Source organism: Sardina pilchardus, chromosome 4, assembly GCF_963854185.1.
Source record: "Sardina pilchardus chromosome 4, fSarPil1.1, whole genome shotgun sequence".
Lineage (NCBI taxonomy): Eukaryota > Metazoa > Chordata > Actinopteri > Clupeiformes > Clupeidae > Sardina > Sardina pilchardus.
The window spans coordinates 25,225,595-25,243,030 of NC_084997.1; the positions used below are offsets into that span (position 1 = coordinate 25,225,595).

At 40.2% G+C, this 17,436-nt stretch overlaps 1 protein-coding gene and 1 long non-coding RNA gene across 2 annotated transcripts; one reads left to right on the forward strand and one right to left on the reverse strand.

Annotated features, from left to right (window-relative positions):
* Positions 1-3,196: 3,196 nt before the first annotated feature.
* LOC134078051 (uncharacterized) lies at positions 3,197-4,719 on the reverse strand. The gene is made up of 3 exons (XR_009938810.1): positions 4,512-4,719; positions 3,411-3,437; positions 3,197-3,285 (listed from the first exon to the last, which is right to left on the reverse strand). It is a non-coding gene; the product is annotated as an uncharacterized LOC134078051 (long non-coding RNA).
* An 8,619-nt stretch (positions 4,720-13,338) lies between these two features.
* On the forward strand, positions 13,339-17,008 carry LOC134077846 (uncharacterized). The gene is made up of 5 exons (XM_062533481.1): positions 13,339-13,647; positions 14,442-14,780; positions 15,048-15,068; positions 15,247-15,369; positions 15,675-17,008. Exons 1-5 carry the CDS (start codon positions 13,494-13,496, stop codon positions 15,743-15,745), a joined length of 708 nt encoding a protein of 235 aa, XP_062389465.1. The 5' UTR covers positions 13,339-13,493; the 3' UTR covers positions 15,746-17,008.
* Positions 17,009-17,436: the final 428 nt, after the last annotated feature.

The following is a 17,436-nucleotide window of genomic DNA, read 5'->3' on the forward strand; positions in this document are numbered from 1 at the left end:
CGCAGGACAGATGGTGAAATGTGTGGGAATATGGGTGCAGATATTGTTGGGTTAGGGCTGGGTGCTCCAATTTTGTAACAATGTTGCAACCTTGTGCGGGAACTGCACTGGTGGCTCACACTAAGGGCCCATTCACCTGCTTTACTCTCTCTCTCCCTAACTCACTCACTCTCTCTCTCTCACACACACACACACACACACACACACACACACACACACACACACACACACACACACACACACACACACACACACACACACACACACACACACACACACACACACACACACACACACACACACACATACACAGGCCCAGAAACCTAAAAGGGCAAATGAGGTAACACAGGACCTATGATTTCCACACATTATAGCCCCGGGTCCAGTAGACCCGCGAAGACCCTGTATGTAAAGTAATAGAAATGTGCAGGGGGGGATGCGGGGGGGGGGGGGGGGGGGGGGGGTTCAATGATTTTTTTTTTCTGAATTATGTTCCTCACACAAAATGAGCCAAGGCCAATGAATCTCAGTTTGAAAAAATAATTATTTGTATCACTTTTCTTAAGATGAAAACTGAAAACGGGTCCCACAGACCAGAAGACCTTATAAGGGTTAAACACTGGCCTAATATGTAAACTTTCCACAATGTCAATATTACATTAGGGCAGTAGACTATTTACAATACAACATAACAATACAACAGTGGCTGAGTAGGTAGAATAGGCAAATGATTCCACAATCGTAATACTGGGTTTTGTTTGTGTGTATAATAAGATAAATGGGCACTGGCAGATGCGATAGGTAAAGATATGTTTTCCTGTTAGCACAAGCAGTAGCCTGTAGGCCTATTGTAGACTCACATGCTAAAAACAATAAGCCATGTAGCCTATAACTGCAAGCATGTTTGCTAGATTACTTATATTTCTGAACCCTGATATTTCAAACTAGTGCGCTGCAAGTGCATCAAGAAAGGTCTCGCCTTTGAATGTTAATGGCGAATCGTAGACTAGGATTTTGGGGTGGCACCTGGGGTGGCTAATTGAATCTCAAGGGTGGCCTGTGCCACCCGGAGCCACCCCTCTGGCTACGCCCCTGATTAAAACATTTATTAAATCACACAAAATATCATCATAAAATGAGAAATATAGTCTTATATATCTTAATTAACATAACAGTATATAACATACTGTATGTAATCAGGCTTAGAATTACTATTGCAAATTGTCCAAATGGCCAAGTCCAACACACAGTGTAATAATCAGTGATTGTCTTTAATGATGACACCATGCTGAGTGAAAGCAATCCAAGCAAGTTAAAGTTGAAGTTAATGTTGACTGATATTTAAAAGATGATTTTCTCCAAAGCAAAACAAACTCAGAGCTTCAGGAAGCGAACACGGATCAACCGATTGTGAGACTGTGACATTACCACTGCTACACCACACTTTTTTTTTTTAGCTTGCTCTGAAGTCTACATTCATGGTCAACATTATGGCCATATAGTTTCATTTACCGTATACTGTATGTATATTCAACATGGCTATAACAGTCATGACATGTACATGTATGTTGATTGTGGCTGCACCAGTCATGTCTAACTGGTAGGCTACATCATTCAGTGGATCAGGTATCATTCAAGACATTCCTTCAAGTATAGTCTAGTCGTAATCCCCATAGGCCCAATAGTAAACCCAGAAATGTTGAGTACCCTAAAGTTTTATTGCATAAATGTCATCTATAGGCCTAGTGGATGAAATTCAACTTGGTTGCCTAAAGTTGCACTTTGGGCAATTTGCATAATTAGCATAAATATATAGCCAATTAAGGTGAATAGGGTGCAGGTGAATAGGGTAAAACAATTAAATAATAGATAGGCTATCACTATGAAACTTTCTCAGTTGGTTACTTGTGTTAAAATGAGAAGAAAATGTATTGCATGTTTTTTATATTTTATTGTTTACATATTATGCAAATTAGGCTCTATCTCATAAAAAAAGGCTCTAATTTGCATACAGACAAAATCAGATAGTGTGATAAAGCCAGGCTCAAAATGTTTATTTTTTCCAAAGTAAACATGTATGCTTGGAGGGCTGAGTTGGTGAAAACCTTTAAAGGAACCTGGTAAGGAGGCAGTGCTAACCCATTGACCCATTTAATCCCAATGGTCATAATTGTGACCGTACAAAAACATCTTGCTCCTGTGCCTTTAAAATGTCATAGTTATTTTATATGTTGTATATAGTTATTGTCTATAGTTAATGTGTATTTGTGTACGTGTGCATGCTGGATATAGTTATTTTGCATATAATGTATAGTTCTTGTAGGTTTGCGTGTGTGTGCATGCTGTTATATAGTTATTTTGCATGGAGCACCTAATTTCTTAATCCGTCCGTCCATAGGTAAACTCTGCCTCCTGACCAGGTTCCTTAAAGGTTTTCACCAACTCAGACCCAAAGTGCACATGTTTACCCTTAGAAAAAAATATTTTGAGCATGACTTTATTATTAAACAATCTGATTTGGTCAGTATGCAAATGAGCGCATGTTTAATGAGACATGACCTCATTTGCATATGTAAACATTAAAATATAAAAAACATGCAATACATTTTTTTCTCATCTCAGCACATGTAACCAACTGAGAAAGTTTCATATTGATATCTATTATTTATTTTTTTACCCTATTCACCTGCACCCTATTCACCTTAATTGCCTATATATTTATGCTAATTATGCTAATTGCCCAAAGTGCAACTTTAGGCAACCAAGTTAAATTCCATTTATTAGGCCTATAGATGACATTTCTGCAATAAAACTTTAGGGTACTCAACATTTCTGGGTTCAAAAAATTACGACTAGACTACAGTAGTAGCATGCAGAGTAAGTCGCCAGCTGTGCATTGTCCACCTAGAGGTGCAGATAGCGTGAGACAATGTATTATTACAACAGCAAAAACATTGCATTTATAACTTATCACAAGGCTTAAAATTAAGCCATAAAAACTCTAAAATGTTTACTAATATCTCTTGTCAAACTTTGTTGTGCAATTGTTCTGGATACCTGTCTATTTAAGTGGTGCTCTTACTGATTAATTTATGTAGACTACCTTTTTAAAGCTATCAATGTATGTATGTAAGCTATGTATGTACTCTAAGTTGATTGTGATGCAGGATCATGGATGCTGTTCATTTGACCTCTGACCTCTGAGCTTGCAACAGCAGTAGATGATGATGATGAGAATGCCCGCACAAGCAGCGCCGACACACACATAGATCAGCCAGTCTGGATCTAAGGCAGAGGTGGTAAATACATATTTAAAAAGGAAGTAAGAAGCTGTTCATTAATGCAAATTAGAAGTTCTAGGACAATTTCAAATGAATCCATTCTGTAAGTGTCTAGAAGGAGATGCTTACATGTGGTAGTATCTTGTTTCTCGGTTTCTAAAGCAACCAAGATGAAGGAAAAGAGGACATTAAAGGGAAATAAAAAACACAGATTAAAACAAACTTAAACTGACAGAGATCCATAGATAGATGGATAGATAGATAGATAGATAGATAGATAGATAGATAGATAGATAGATAGATAGATAGATAGATAGATAGATAGATAGATAGATAGATGGATGGATAGATTTATCCATCATAGTTGTAAACTTAAGCCGACAGGGAGATTCATATTTGAGGTAATTTGGTCATGTAAACTTTAAAGTTAATATAGTTATTGACAGTGGCGATTCTAGAGATTTGTAACAAGGGTGGCCCTAGTGGGGCACTGGTTAATTCAAGGATGGCATCTAGATAAACAGAAACAGGCTCAAGTTGTTCAATTAGCACACATGCATGAGTAAAACCATGCACCAAGCACATACTCATAAATCGAAGAACAAAGAAGGACAAAGACCATACTCTAACATCAAATGTCTTTGTAATTGGATAAAATGTCAAATACAGTTTTCAGCTCATTTTCAGCTCTGAACAAAACCCATTCAGAAATTAGGCCATTTGAGCAAAAGTGGAAGTGTGAAATGTTTTTTTGCCAGTGGTTCTTAACTGGTCTGGTTTTGGAACCCATAATTTCACATGTTCATAAAGTTGTGACCAACTATTTAGCATTCAGGCCAACAAATATGGTGAGGTAGCCTACATAAGACACGCAAAGTGCCTGGCCTACTTGTTTGGAATCACAGACCATCCGAGAAGTTTCCATTGCCCTCTTGCGTCTACATTCGACGCCAAAGGATTTACACTGATGTCAATGGCAGCCCTTAGCGTTGCATACGAACGAGTTGGGTGAGCTATGCGCATTTGATAGACATCCGTGGCGTCCAATGAACGGATCTGGGCATTTTTTCAAATACAAGAAAATGAACGTCTGGTTGCCAGACCACGTCTCATTTGAGAAGTGGTAGGCGTTAGCCAGGCTAGATTTCAAGCGCATTTTCCCCTCAAAAGGTTTCTCCTTAGGTTCTGTTCAGCATCATTTCAAAAGCGTGTAACAAAAGATATACTCACTCTCGTCCTCATACTCATACCCTCCTTGCGCTCTCACCAAAATTATCGTTGCGGCGAGCAACAGCCCTAACCGAATATCCACCAGGCTGAACATGACTAAATATTAGTCATGTAGACTCTTTGAGGCAAGGGGAATCCTGTTTTTTTCTTCAGCACCAATCATGCACGGTAGGGTCCGGTCTGTACTACTCCAATCCAGACCCCTAGCAGAAACTCCCTACTGCTTAAACAAACGGGTGGCCTAGGCTTTTATATGCCAATGTTTTGGGGAGGTGCTGCGAACGTACCAGATAACTTCTACATGTACAAGTCAAAAGTCCCTCCTTCGCCAAGTCATGAGGCCGAGCAACTCCATGCACTCCTCACAACGTGGACATTTTTACATCAAATCAGAGCTAATGAGGATTCTTTCTAGACAAGAATGGCAGGGGCGTAGCCAGAGGGGTGGCTCTGGGTGGCACAGGCCACCCTTGAGATTCAATTGGCCACCCCAGGTGCCACCCCAAAATCCTAGTCTACGATTCGCCATTATCATTCAAAGGCGAGGCCTTTCTTGATGCACTTGCAGCGCACTAGTTTGAAATATTAGGGTTCAGAAATATAAGCAATCTAGCAAACATGCTTGCAGTTATAGGCTACATGGCTTATTGTTTTTAGCATTTGAGTCTACAATAGGCCTGCAGGCTACTGCTTTTGCTAACAGGAAAACATATCTTTACCTATCGCATCTGCCAGTGCCCATTTATCTTATTACACACACACACAAAACCCAGTATTACGATTGTGGAATCATCTGCCTATTCTACCTACTCAGCCACTGTTGTATTGTTATGTTGTATTGTAAATAGTCTACTGCCCTAATGTAATATTGACATTGTGGAAAGTTTACACATATTTGGCCAGTGTTTAACTGGTGGGTCGGAACCCAAAAGTGGGTTGTGGTATGATCTGAGTGATGCGTCGTAGAGATTGTGGCTAAAAAGAAATTAAAAATCGCCAATTTAAAATACCTGATCAGATCTATCATTGGCCCATTATTTTTGATAAACTTTATTCGTAGCCTATATCAGTCATTGCCATGGCAAGGACAAAGACAAGGTCATGTGACAGGTCATGTTAGATATAATGTTAGGGAGCTAATTTTATAAAAGTATGCATCATTTTAAGATATCATGTGAAACGCAAGTTGGCTGCAACCCTTAATACATGAAGTAAGATAGAATATGATTCACTTAAATTGACAAAATAAGACAGTGTGGGGTGCACATGAGAGCATAAAACCATCCGAACTAAAATGGCACATGGAAACAACGCACCCCTGTCAAAGACAAACCTGTCGACGAGTACAGTGGCGCCTGCAGGCGTATGGCCGTACGCACTGTGCGTACCTTGAGACTACTCATCAAGTCGAGAAAATTACCCTTGTGCCCGTGTGTATTCACATCAAATTGGCCTACCATAACTTCCCAACTATGCACAGTATCGCATTAGCCGCATGCCATCAGGCTATTTACAATTTTCTAAATGAAGTTAGTCAACACGTTATCAAAATTAACTTAATGCAGAGCTACTGTATATCCACGCGCACATATTTCATTTCAGCAGGAGAGATTACGCACGCAGGCACGCAACTAGGCTACTTGTTGTTTTCTTTTACTCTGCTATCTACAGTATTATGGTTATCAGAACACAATGTGACGCTAAATCACTAACTCAAATGCTCATCATGTTGATATATATTGATTGGGTGTTGATTGGTGTGCGTACCATAGCATTAATTCCTGCAGGCGCCCCTGGTCGAGTAGTACTTTGAAAGGTATCAGCAGACTTCAAGACTTCAAGACTTCACAAATGTAATGCCAAACATCTGCATTTTCCAAACAAGTAGGCCAGGCACTTTGCGTGTCTTATGTAGGCTACCTCACCATATTCGTTGGCCTGAATGCTAAATGTATATAGTTGGTCACAACTTTATGAACATGGGAAATTATGGGTTCCAAAACCAGACCAGTTAAGAACCACTGGCAAAACAACATTTCACACTTCCACTTTTGCTCAAATGGCCTAATTTCTGAATGGGTTTTGTTCAGAGCTGAAAATGAGCTGAAAACTGTATTTGACATTTTATCCAATTACAAAGACATTTAATGTTAGAGTATGGTCTTTGTCCTTCTTTGTTCTTCGATTTATGAGTATGTGCTTGGTGCATGGTTTTACTCATGCATGTGTGCTAATTGAACAACTTGAGCCTGTTTCTGTTTATCTAGATGCCATCCTTGAATTAACCAGTGCCCCACTAGGGCCACCCTTGTTACAAATCTCTAGAATCGCCACTGGTTGAATTGTCTTTATTATTGATTGTGTCTTGCACATTAATTGATTTTAGCGTAAGATCATGAATATCTTTATAGGACTTTACCCTCTTAATTCCTCTGAACAGGAAATTGGGAAGATGCTTGAGCACCGTTAGCAGCCCCACTTTGCATGTCCCTTACGCCACAATTGAGACGCTATGGGCTAGGTTGATGCAACAAGCCACATACATGAAGAGTTCAGATGCAAAAGCTTCTAAAAACCACCTCTGCCAAAAATTAGAGAACGATGGTGAGTGATGCTCTCCACACATAGTATACGTTAATACAATAATTCAACTTCAAAACCTGCTAAATAACACTCTCTTCCTGGTCCAAAATATTGATGATGATGATGGATTTATTTGGCCTGCGGAAAATAGTTTTCGGCCATATTGATTTGTAGGCTAACCCTAAAAAGAGCCTGAGACAAAATGTTAATTTAAAAGAAAAGTGGTCAGGCGGATTTAAAGGGTTGCATCTGAACTCTTCACATTTTGTCATCTTGAATGAAAACTGCTATCAGTTGACTTTCGAGGTTCCCTGCATGGCCCCATTGACTAAAACCTATTCTTTATCACGACTGACTGTGCCCACCATGTTATATGTGCGATGTTCCAGTGTCCTAGGAATCAAAAACATGACTAAAACCTATATTAATCACAACTCCAGCCCATGCTTGCTGTGCATTTCAAACATGGAACTTTTTTTCCCTCTCAGCCACAGATACTACTGCTGCAGGCCTGGAGTGGCTCCCCCATGTGGTCATCTCTGGTGGTGCCACAGTTGCGTTCCTGATTATGATGTTCATCTGCCTATGTATTTTTAAAGGTATGTTCTAGAATGGACAAAATCAGGGACGGTGTCTCATGTGGACAATGTGGGCCAAAGGTGGCCAGGGGATTCACCTTTTGACCATGTCTCAGTGGGGGAGCAGGGAATAGCACATAACTACAGTAACACAATTAGTAGGCAAGAGACAGTCACAGAGGGAGGAAGTTGCTCAGGGTGTCAGGGTGTTATGACAGCCATTGGACACACATTTTATATATGTATTTCTTTATCATTTAATATTTATCTTTCATTGTCATCTCAGAGCAAAGGGGAGCCCACACGGACGAATATACTGGTAAACACTTGTAATAAATTAAATGTAATAAGATTTCTTTTTTATCATAATGAGGAAATTTGACAGGACAAGATACCACAGGACCTTGTTACTATAGCGATGTATTCCACTGCAGAAGATTTCCACCATCAAGATTTATGTCAGACAATTGATGTGCAGTCTTTGCAAAGACCGTCATTTACTATGGTTATGTATAAACAATTAAGTATTGATAAATTAATAAATTATTTTTGTTTTGCTCTTTTGGGAGAGATGTGTAGCTTGTTATGGTAGGCCTACCCTCCAATTTGAGACAGATATCCCCTATACTGTATGCCTGTGTGGTGGTTTCCTCATATTTATAGGCAGTATAAAGGGACTTGGTTTCCCAATGTAATGGATGAGGGGAATGAAGAGAGTCAGTTATAGGTTTCCCTGCCCAGTATTCGTGTACACCTTGCTTTCTTTTACCTTGATAAGTCTTATCCCTGTCACTGTAGATCTCCTGTGCTTGCTCATTTCCTATGCTCCCTCACCAATTAAATAGTTTGCTATTAGCACTACCATTTTCATAAAGTATTCATCACTGTGTGTAAACCTGTGTGCACAAATGATGAAACAATGTCATTTTAATGCTTCTTAATATGGAATTGTGAAGAATTTAGGGACTTCATGAACTACAGTACAGGACATAATACTATTAAAACGTTCAGAGAATCCAGAGAAATTTTTGCCAACAAGGGATGCAACTCGACCCTTGAGCTGAAAGAGCTGCAAAGCAAACTGGATGGCTGTGTGGTCTTGTGGACCTCAGATGGCACTGCATCAATACCAGACCTGTTTCCAGACCTGTCGTTGTGTGCTCAGGAAACCTCTGATAGACATTGTCTATGTGCACAGTTTGATACTCAATAGGGTTAATGCTGAACGTCAGAAGGCTAGAAACAGGTCTAATCGCACCTGTTTTCCGATGTACCCTTCTGACGTTCAGCATTAACCCTATTCAAAACCTGTAGTCAAAATTGTAACAGCCAAAATTGTATTGAGACAGAATTTAAAAAGCTACAAATAATTCTGCACAAAACCAAATCAAACCAAATCAAAATCTGCATATAATTCTGAACAAAATCAATGGAACTGGCTAGCTACACCAGACGTTATAGAGGCACGCAAACAAAACACTTCAATTTCGCACCCAGTGTAGCCTGGCTGTGAGAACCAACTAAACACAAAACCTCATGGACGTCACTAAGGTAGAGATCACACAAGAATCTCACTTTACCTCTGGGTCCTAAAAGGGTCCTAAAAGACCTTTGATTTACTGTAATTGTGTGTGTGTGTGTGTGTGTGTGTGTGTGTGTGTGTGTGTGTGTGTGTGTGTGTGTGTGTGTGTGTGTGTGTGTGTTGTGTGTGTGAGTGTGTATGTGTGTGTGTGTGTGTGTGTGTGTGTTTGTGTGTGTGAGTGTGTGTGTGTGTGTGTGTGTGTGTGCGTGCGTGCGTGCGTGCGTGCGTGTGTGCGTGCGTGCATGCGTGTGTGTGTGTGTGATGAAGTGTTGTGATGGAACTGGCTACACCAGACATTATAGTGGAGTGACATGCAAATTCCTAAATGTAGTCTTACCAACTTTTCACTGTTTTGAACCTTTTTGACTAATGCTTTGTGTGTGCATAATAAATATAAAGCATAAATATAGTTTTAGAAGACTGGTCTAATGTTTTTCTGAATGTATGCGCTGACATAACGTCTGGTGTAGCCTGTTCTACTAATTATAGCGGAAGCTAGTTGTTGCAGCATGTGATCTGTGAATGGAAGGAATACTACAGTTATGTGCCTATTGTGGCCTGCCTGTCTCACACACACACACACACACACACACACACACACACACACACACACACACACACACACGCACGCACACACACACACGCACACACACACACAAACTTTTTTTAACATGCACGTCTGAGAGAATGAGATCATGGTCACGCGACCGTGACCGAGGTGGTGGAGGGACTGAGAGAGAGCGAGCATGTCTGCGTGATTTGATCTACTGTATGTTAATGATGTCGATGAGGTTTTGTGTAGCCTCATTTCTTCACATGGTGTTTCTTATCATCCTCTACATCAGCTGTAAAGCCAGGCCTGTGTCCTCTCTATGGTCGTTTAGTTTGGTCGACTAGTATATGTAAAATATCAATAAACACAAGCCAACGCAAGTATTTAACAATTCTGCCTGAAAAATAGATTAGATTGGTACAGGGTAAGAACATACATGTTAAATTAAACACATATTTTATAGTATTTTATTTTATCATAAAATCTCATTCACAAGACAACAATGGTACAATTTCTTAAATATATTTCAGTCTGGTTTTCATGTTGGCACTTACTCAGCTGCAAGAACTTGCATTTACAAACAGCTGTTCTTGATTCCTTTGAAACATTTTACATTTGACTTACAACCACCATCTAAGAGTGTATTGCTCTTGATAGCCAGTGTGAGTCCACCCATCAGGACTAATCCTGCCACATGTTCAGACTGGCTGATCTGTGTGTGTGTGTGTGTGTGTGTGTGTGTGTGTGTGTGTGTGTGTGTGTGTGTGCACTGCCTGTGCAGTGGTCAATCCTGTACACATATAGCACACATTTTGTACATGGTGCGAGTGAAGGGGAGTGTCGAGGGAAATGGAAACATGTCAACCACAACCCATGCACATATGTGATGTGTCATACATCTAAGGTGTGTAGAGAGGCTAGAGCAAGAGAGAGAGAGAGAGAGAGAGAGAGAGAGAGAGAGTGTGAGTGTGTGTGTGTGTGTGGGGGGGGGGATTGGAGGGACGAACCACGTTTGCCCTCCTGCTCTTGCACATTATATGTCTGTATGCGTTGATCATTAACACCCATCAACACACATCAATACATCTTTTTTTTTACGTAAACCAGCCCAAGGACATAACACAAAATCATTGACTAAATATAACTGTTATAGGCAAAGCATATTTTACTCAAAACCATACAAAATAAGTGCATCAAATAAATATACTGTAAGTACAGTATATACACTATATTGCCAAAAGTATTGGGTCTCTTCAGTCTCTTCATCTATCATCAGCGTGTGACCTGATCAATACGCTTCTAGAAGAATGGTCAAAATCCCATACACACTCCTAAACTTTGTGTAAAGCCTTCCCAGAAGAGGTGAAGCTGTTATAGCTGCAAAGGGTGGACCAATGTCATTTTAAACCCTGATTAAGAATGACACTTAAGTTGCGAGTCAAGGCAAGTGACCCAATACTTGTGGCAAAATACTGTATGACGACTGACATGCTTTATAACAACATCACCACAAGATGACATCTGTGAGTCACAAATTGTCTTCCATAGTGCAATGGTGGAGTATTTGCAAGAGAGCGTCAACACCCTTGTGACTTAAGACACGTTTAGACTTGCTGTAGACAACGCGTTCGTGTACGCATCATGGCTGTCTCACGTATTTTGCGGTCGTTTGGTGCGTCGGTCGTGCACGTCGTCGCAAGCGAACACGACGCGTCCGCGAGATGCAATACTGAGAAGAAAGTAGGGGGCGATCATTGCCAAAACAAAGTGACTGCAAGATGCATTATCGACATCAAAGCTGGGGGCAATCATGAGAGTAAACAATGGCACATGGCCACATCCACATCTGATATTAGGCTACTAGTCTCCCCCTGGTGAAGACCTCCAGTAAGGTGCGTAATGCTGCAGCGAGTCTGTACACAGGACACAGCAGGTCGCACACGGGCGCATACGCTTACGCTTGGTCTAACGGCAAGTATAATCCCAGCCTTATGAGAATACATCTCACAAGATGACGCAACATACATATTATAAGTTGATATCCTCCGCTAGATGGTCACACACACACACACACACACACTCTCTCTCTCTCTCTCCCCAGCCTTTCTCACCCTCACACACATACACACCAGCCTTTCTCACCATTACACATACATCCCACATGTGCATGGGCTGTGGTTGACATGTTCCCCAATAATAGCAAGTAATATGAAAAAAAATAATAGCAAGTAATACGTTAAAAATCTTTTCATACAAAAAATATCAAGGAGAAAAACAGATAACTATTGTGATAGAATCTCAACAACAATGTAAAGCAAAGCAACGCGATGCGAACGCGACGCAACGCAACGCAACGCAACGCGAACGCAACGCAACGCAGCACAACAACACACAACCTCTCAGTCTCGTGCCTACGTCCAAAACACGGCTGTGATGATATCGGTTACCAGTGCCACATTCACTCGTGCCTTGTTGCTTTAGCATTGTGTGTGTGCGTGTGGCGTCGTGTTGCCCATCTCTGCCCCCGAGGGCTTAAGAATAGACTGTAGACTTCACACCTCTCACCACCTTGACAACCAAACTGTTTAACAGATGTGGAAAAGTCTAGATTCAGAAAGTCCTACAACATATCTGTGCCAACCGTTCACCTCGAACAGCTGATTCTAATTAGCAGCTAATTGGTGAGATCACCTGTGTTAAGTGCACAGGTAGAACCAAACATAGTTAAGGGCAGAGCTGCTGTTGACCGGTTGCTAAGTGTGCTTTGCCTTGACAACATATTGCCGGCCAGGTAAACCAAATTCTGCTATGTACACTAACAATGATCAGGTGGCGCTGGGGTAACAACTTAATGAGAGCAGTGACACACTCATACAAGTAACAGTAATATCTTCCACTAGGTGGTGACAAACACACGCGCACCCACACGCACACGCACACGCACACGCACACGCACACACACACACACGCACACACACACTTTACATTTCATTTTTAACCAAAGTGACTAACAACATGGTAAGACAACACACAGACACACAGACACACACAGACACACACACACACACACACACACACACACGCACACACAGACAATAAACTCACACACACACACACACACACACACACACACACACACACACACACACACACATGAACGGACAAATTCACACACACACGCACAAATACACACACACACACACACACACACAAACGCTACACAGGAAAACAAGAGTGGAGCATCTGATAGAGGAAGCTGCACAACAGAAACTAGGCCATACCACTGCCTAAAAAAAACACACATACACTACATGAAAAGGACACACTCAGACCACCTGAGTGTGTCCTTTTCATGTAGTGTATGTGTGTTTTTTTTCTGTGTGTGTGTGCGTCTGTGTGTGTGTGTGTGTGTGTGTGTGTGTGTGTGTGTGTGTGTGTGTGTGTGTGTATGTGTGTGAGTGTGTGTGTGCCTATTTTTGCAGCGCTGTTTTTGAAGTGTATGCGAGTGAGTGCTCATGCGTGGGTGTGAGAGTGAAGCGCAGGTAAAGTGGTGGTAGAGGTGGGCTACTGTTTGCAGGCGCATCTGTAGCCTATAACTGCACTAAGAATGAAAGAGAGAGAGGGGGAGGGAGAGAGTATGAGAAAGAGAGCAAACAAGTGAGAGGATCCTACATCAGTAAGAGCACATGTGGATCTGGAGCTCCAGTGGTCATCTGTTTGTACTCCGTCCCTCTGCTGGCCTGCTGATCATCAGGATGGAGGTTGGGAGTCCTAATGCTGCTGCTGGTCCGTTGCTGTGGCTGCTTCTCCCTCTTCTCTGCCAGATCACCGCTGCTCAGGGTGAGTCACAGCAGCCTCCTCTGCACACAGGCCTGATGGTCAGCCTTCATGGTTCGCAACAACAATTTGTCAGATTTGTGATTTGTGAGCACACTGCTTTACACAGAAATGCATAATTACAATTCTTATCAGTATGTGACATACAGTATATTTCAAATTCAAATTTTTTTTTTTTTCTTTATCCATTACAGTATATGTGAATGCAATAAACTGTAACCAAGTTTGTGACCATGTTTACACTAATTGTAGTGTATCTAGTCATAGTAAGTAAATATTGTTGAAAATACATCTGGGCATTCTAGGATTAAGGTACCTTGATTATTTACTCACAGGCTTTGCTGTTTATTCGACATTACTTTCTCTGCAAAATATCTCACAAATTGCACTGAATATATATATATATATATATATATATATATATATACTGTATATATATATTGATCATTGATATTCTACAGAGCACGATAGAAAATTGGATATAATTCTTACAATGTTTGATTCCACAAAACAGCTCTATTGGATTCATATCCACTTTTTGAAGCAATCTCTCATTTATTTACATTCTTTACTCAGAATGTCCTTTCTCCTGGGTTCTAGTACAAATATACAAGACCAATGAGGTATTCTCATTAGTAGGTCAAATATGGTGCCCAAAGTGTACTGCAAATTAAAGAATAGAAAACAATTTTACACTGTGAAAAAAATGCAAAACATCTCTATTATGCTGCTTTGCTTATGTGTCCTTGTTGAAAATGTAAAAATATATATTTTTATTTAAAATATTTGTTTGTCAGATGAAGCCATTTGCGATACTCAGGTTCGGGTCAGAAGGAACACTGTACTGACAACAGCCCCGATGAAACCCCTGACGCTAAACTGCACCATCACATGGCAGAACTGTAACACAGAGCCCAAAGTCACCTGGTGTAAACTCCTCACTGATGGCAGCTGTGTACAAGTGAATCGAACACATCAACATCGCATCTACCAGGAGAGATCACCGGGAGGGGGAAATGAACTGATCTTTTATCTGAAATTCCACCAAGTGTCCAAGCATGATGATGGTCTATATCGCTGTGAAATATCTCAACCTCAATCTGTGATCAGTCACGCCATCAGCATATCTGTGTCAGGTAGCTATACCACATTTTTGAGAGTTTTGACCGGCTATACTTTATCCATATAAACAACTTCACTAACTATATTAACTTTAAAGTTTACATGACCAAATTACCTCAAATATGAATCTCCTTGTCAGTTAAAGTTTACAGTAAAACTGTGATGGATAAATCTATCTATCTATCTAGCTGTGAATCTATCTGTCAGTTAAAGTTTATTTAATCTTTAATCTGTGTTTTTATCTCCCTTTGTCCTCTTTTTCCTCATCTTGGTTGGTTTAGAAACCCCACATACTACCAAAGGTAAGCATCTCCCTCTATATTTACGGAATGGATTTGTTTTTAAATTGTCCTATGTCTTTACAGCTAGAACTTCTAATTTGCATTCATGAACAGCTTCTTGCTTCCTTTTTAAATATGTATTCACCTCTATCTATCACATTGCATTGCTCTTGATAGCCAGTGCTTGTCTGCCTCACAGAGAGTCCACCCATCAGGACTAATCCTGCCTTAGATTCAGACTGGCTGATCTATGTGTGTGTCTGCACTGCCTGTGCAGTGGTCATTCTCATCGTCATCATCATCTGCTTTTGCACGCTCAGAGGTCAGAGGTCAAATGAACAGCATCCATGATCCTGCATCACACTCAACTTAGAGTACATAGCTTACATACATACATTGATAGCTTTAAAAAGGTAGTCTACATAAATTAATCAGTAAGAGCACCACATACTGTATTATAGACAGGCATCCAGAACAATTGCACAACAAAGTTTGACAAGAGATATTACTGTAGTAAACATTTTAAAGTTTTTATGGCTTAATTTTAAGCCTTGTGATAAGTTATAAATGCAATGTTTTTGCTGTTGTAATAATACATGGATTGTCTCACGCTATCTGCACCTCTAGGTGGACATCAATTCACAGGACACTGTCTCTGCACTGAGCTACTACGAAGTGAGTCTGGTCAGGTCGCCTGATCCACTGAATGATGTAGCCTACCAGTTAGACATGACTGGCACGGCCACAAACAACATACATGTCATGACTGTTATAGCCATGTTGAATATACATATACAGTATACGGTAAATGAAACTATATGGCCATAATGTTGACCATGAATTTAGACTTCAGAGCAAGCTAAAAAGAAATAGTGTGGTGTGGCAGTGCAATGTCACAGTCTCACAATCGGTTGATCCGTGTTCGCTTCCTGAAGCTCTGAGTTTGTTTTTCTTCGGAGAACATCATCTTTTAAACATTAACTTCAACTTTAACTTACTTGGATTGCTTTCACTCAGCATGGTGTCATCATTAACCACATAATGCACTGTATAGTTTTTTTAAGGTTTGCCTAAAATGGCACAGCGCCTGCTTTAGAGGCCACCTAGTTTGGCCTGTAATCAAAAGCTTGACCTCTCTGGAAAGCTGAGACACAGCAGGTTCAGTAGAGACCATCAGGATAACTGTGTGATGTACTGACACAGGGCCACAGAGGCTAGAATATAGTTTTTTCTTCCAGGCGGATTGCAAGCATCTCTAAACTGACCATATATCAGCCCTCTAAGTCATATATACTAACCTAGAAACAAAATTGAGCCCCAGCACCAGGTCTTGTTAGGTTAGGTGCAAAAGTAGATCAATATAACATGAAATATGAGTGCCGTAGACCATTATTTGCCAAGATATGTCCATGCGTTTTTAAAAATCCCCTATGTAAACTCCCCATAGGACTTTTGGCAATCCAAAATGCATGACAATCAAATGCGTACTGCAGATGAACCCCTTTGTGTAGAAGCATAATCTTGGTCTCAAATTAAAGGTAACACTCTGAGGTTTCTTGTAGACTTTTTGGATTGTATGTCAGGTGTTCTGAGTAACTACACATAATATGGACTAATTACACAAAAGTCTCTATTTTTGCATTTACTTTGTTGGATCAATCGTTGTATATGCTAGACTATACATCTGGACAACTAATATGGGATAAAACAACATGAAGATTCAATTTCTATGGATTCTTGTGAATATTTCAGTACTCAACCCGCCGGCGGGTCATGCGAAGAGTAGTTTGAATTAAAGATCACTGATTATTACACGGTGTGTTGGACTTTGGAATTCACCATTGTAATTCTAAGCCTGATTACGTATGTTATATACTGTTATGTTAATTAAGATATATATGACTATATTTTTAATTTTATGATGATATTTTGTGTGATTTAATAAATGTTTTAATAAAAAATGTGTGTGATCTGTGTGTGTGTGATATTGAAACCGTTTTGGTTTTTTTTTGGGGGGGGGGGGTGGCGGTTGGAAAAAGGTGATATTGTTTTAAATGTTGTTTTAAATGTTGTTTTAATGTACTGCATGTATTAATAATGTAAACATGTATAGAAATAATAGTATTATTTAATCCTTTGCTGACTTACCAAACCACCATAAGTTTTACAACCTTTACAATGGTGAGGGCTTAATCTGAAATAATCTAATACAAACACAACGACATTCTGAAAATATTTACATGAACATTACCTTACCTTAACTCTACTACACCTCTAGAAATGGCTACGCATGCGTAAATATTTCATATTTGCTTTGAAGAATGCAGAAAATATTGTTGTCTTCAGCAACACTGGTCCAAAGTTCTTTACTTAACCTGCAAATCTGGAC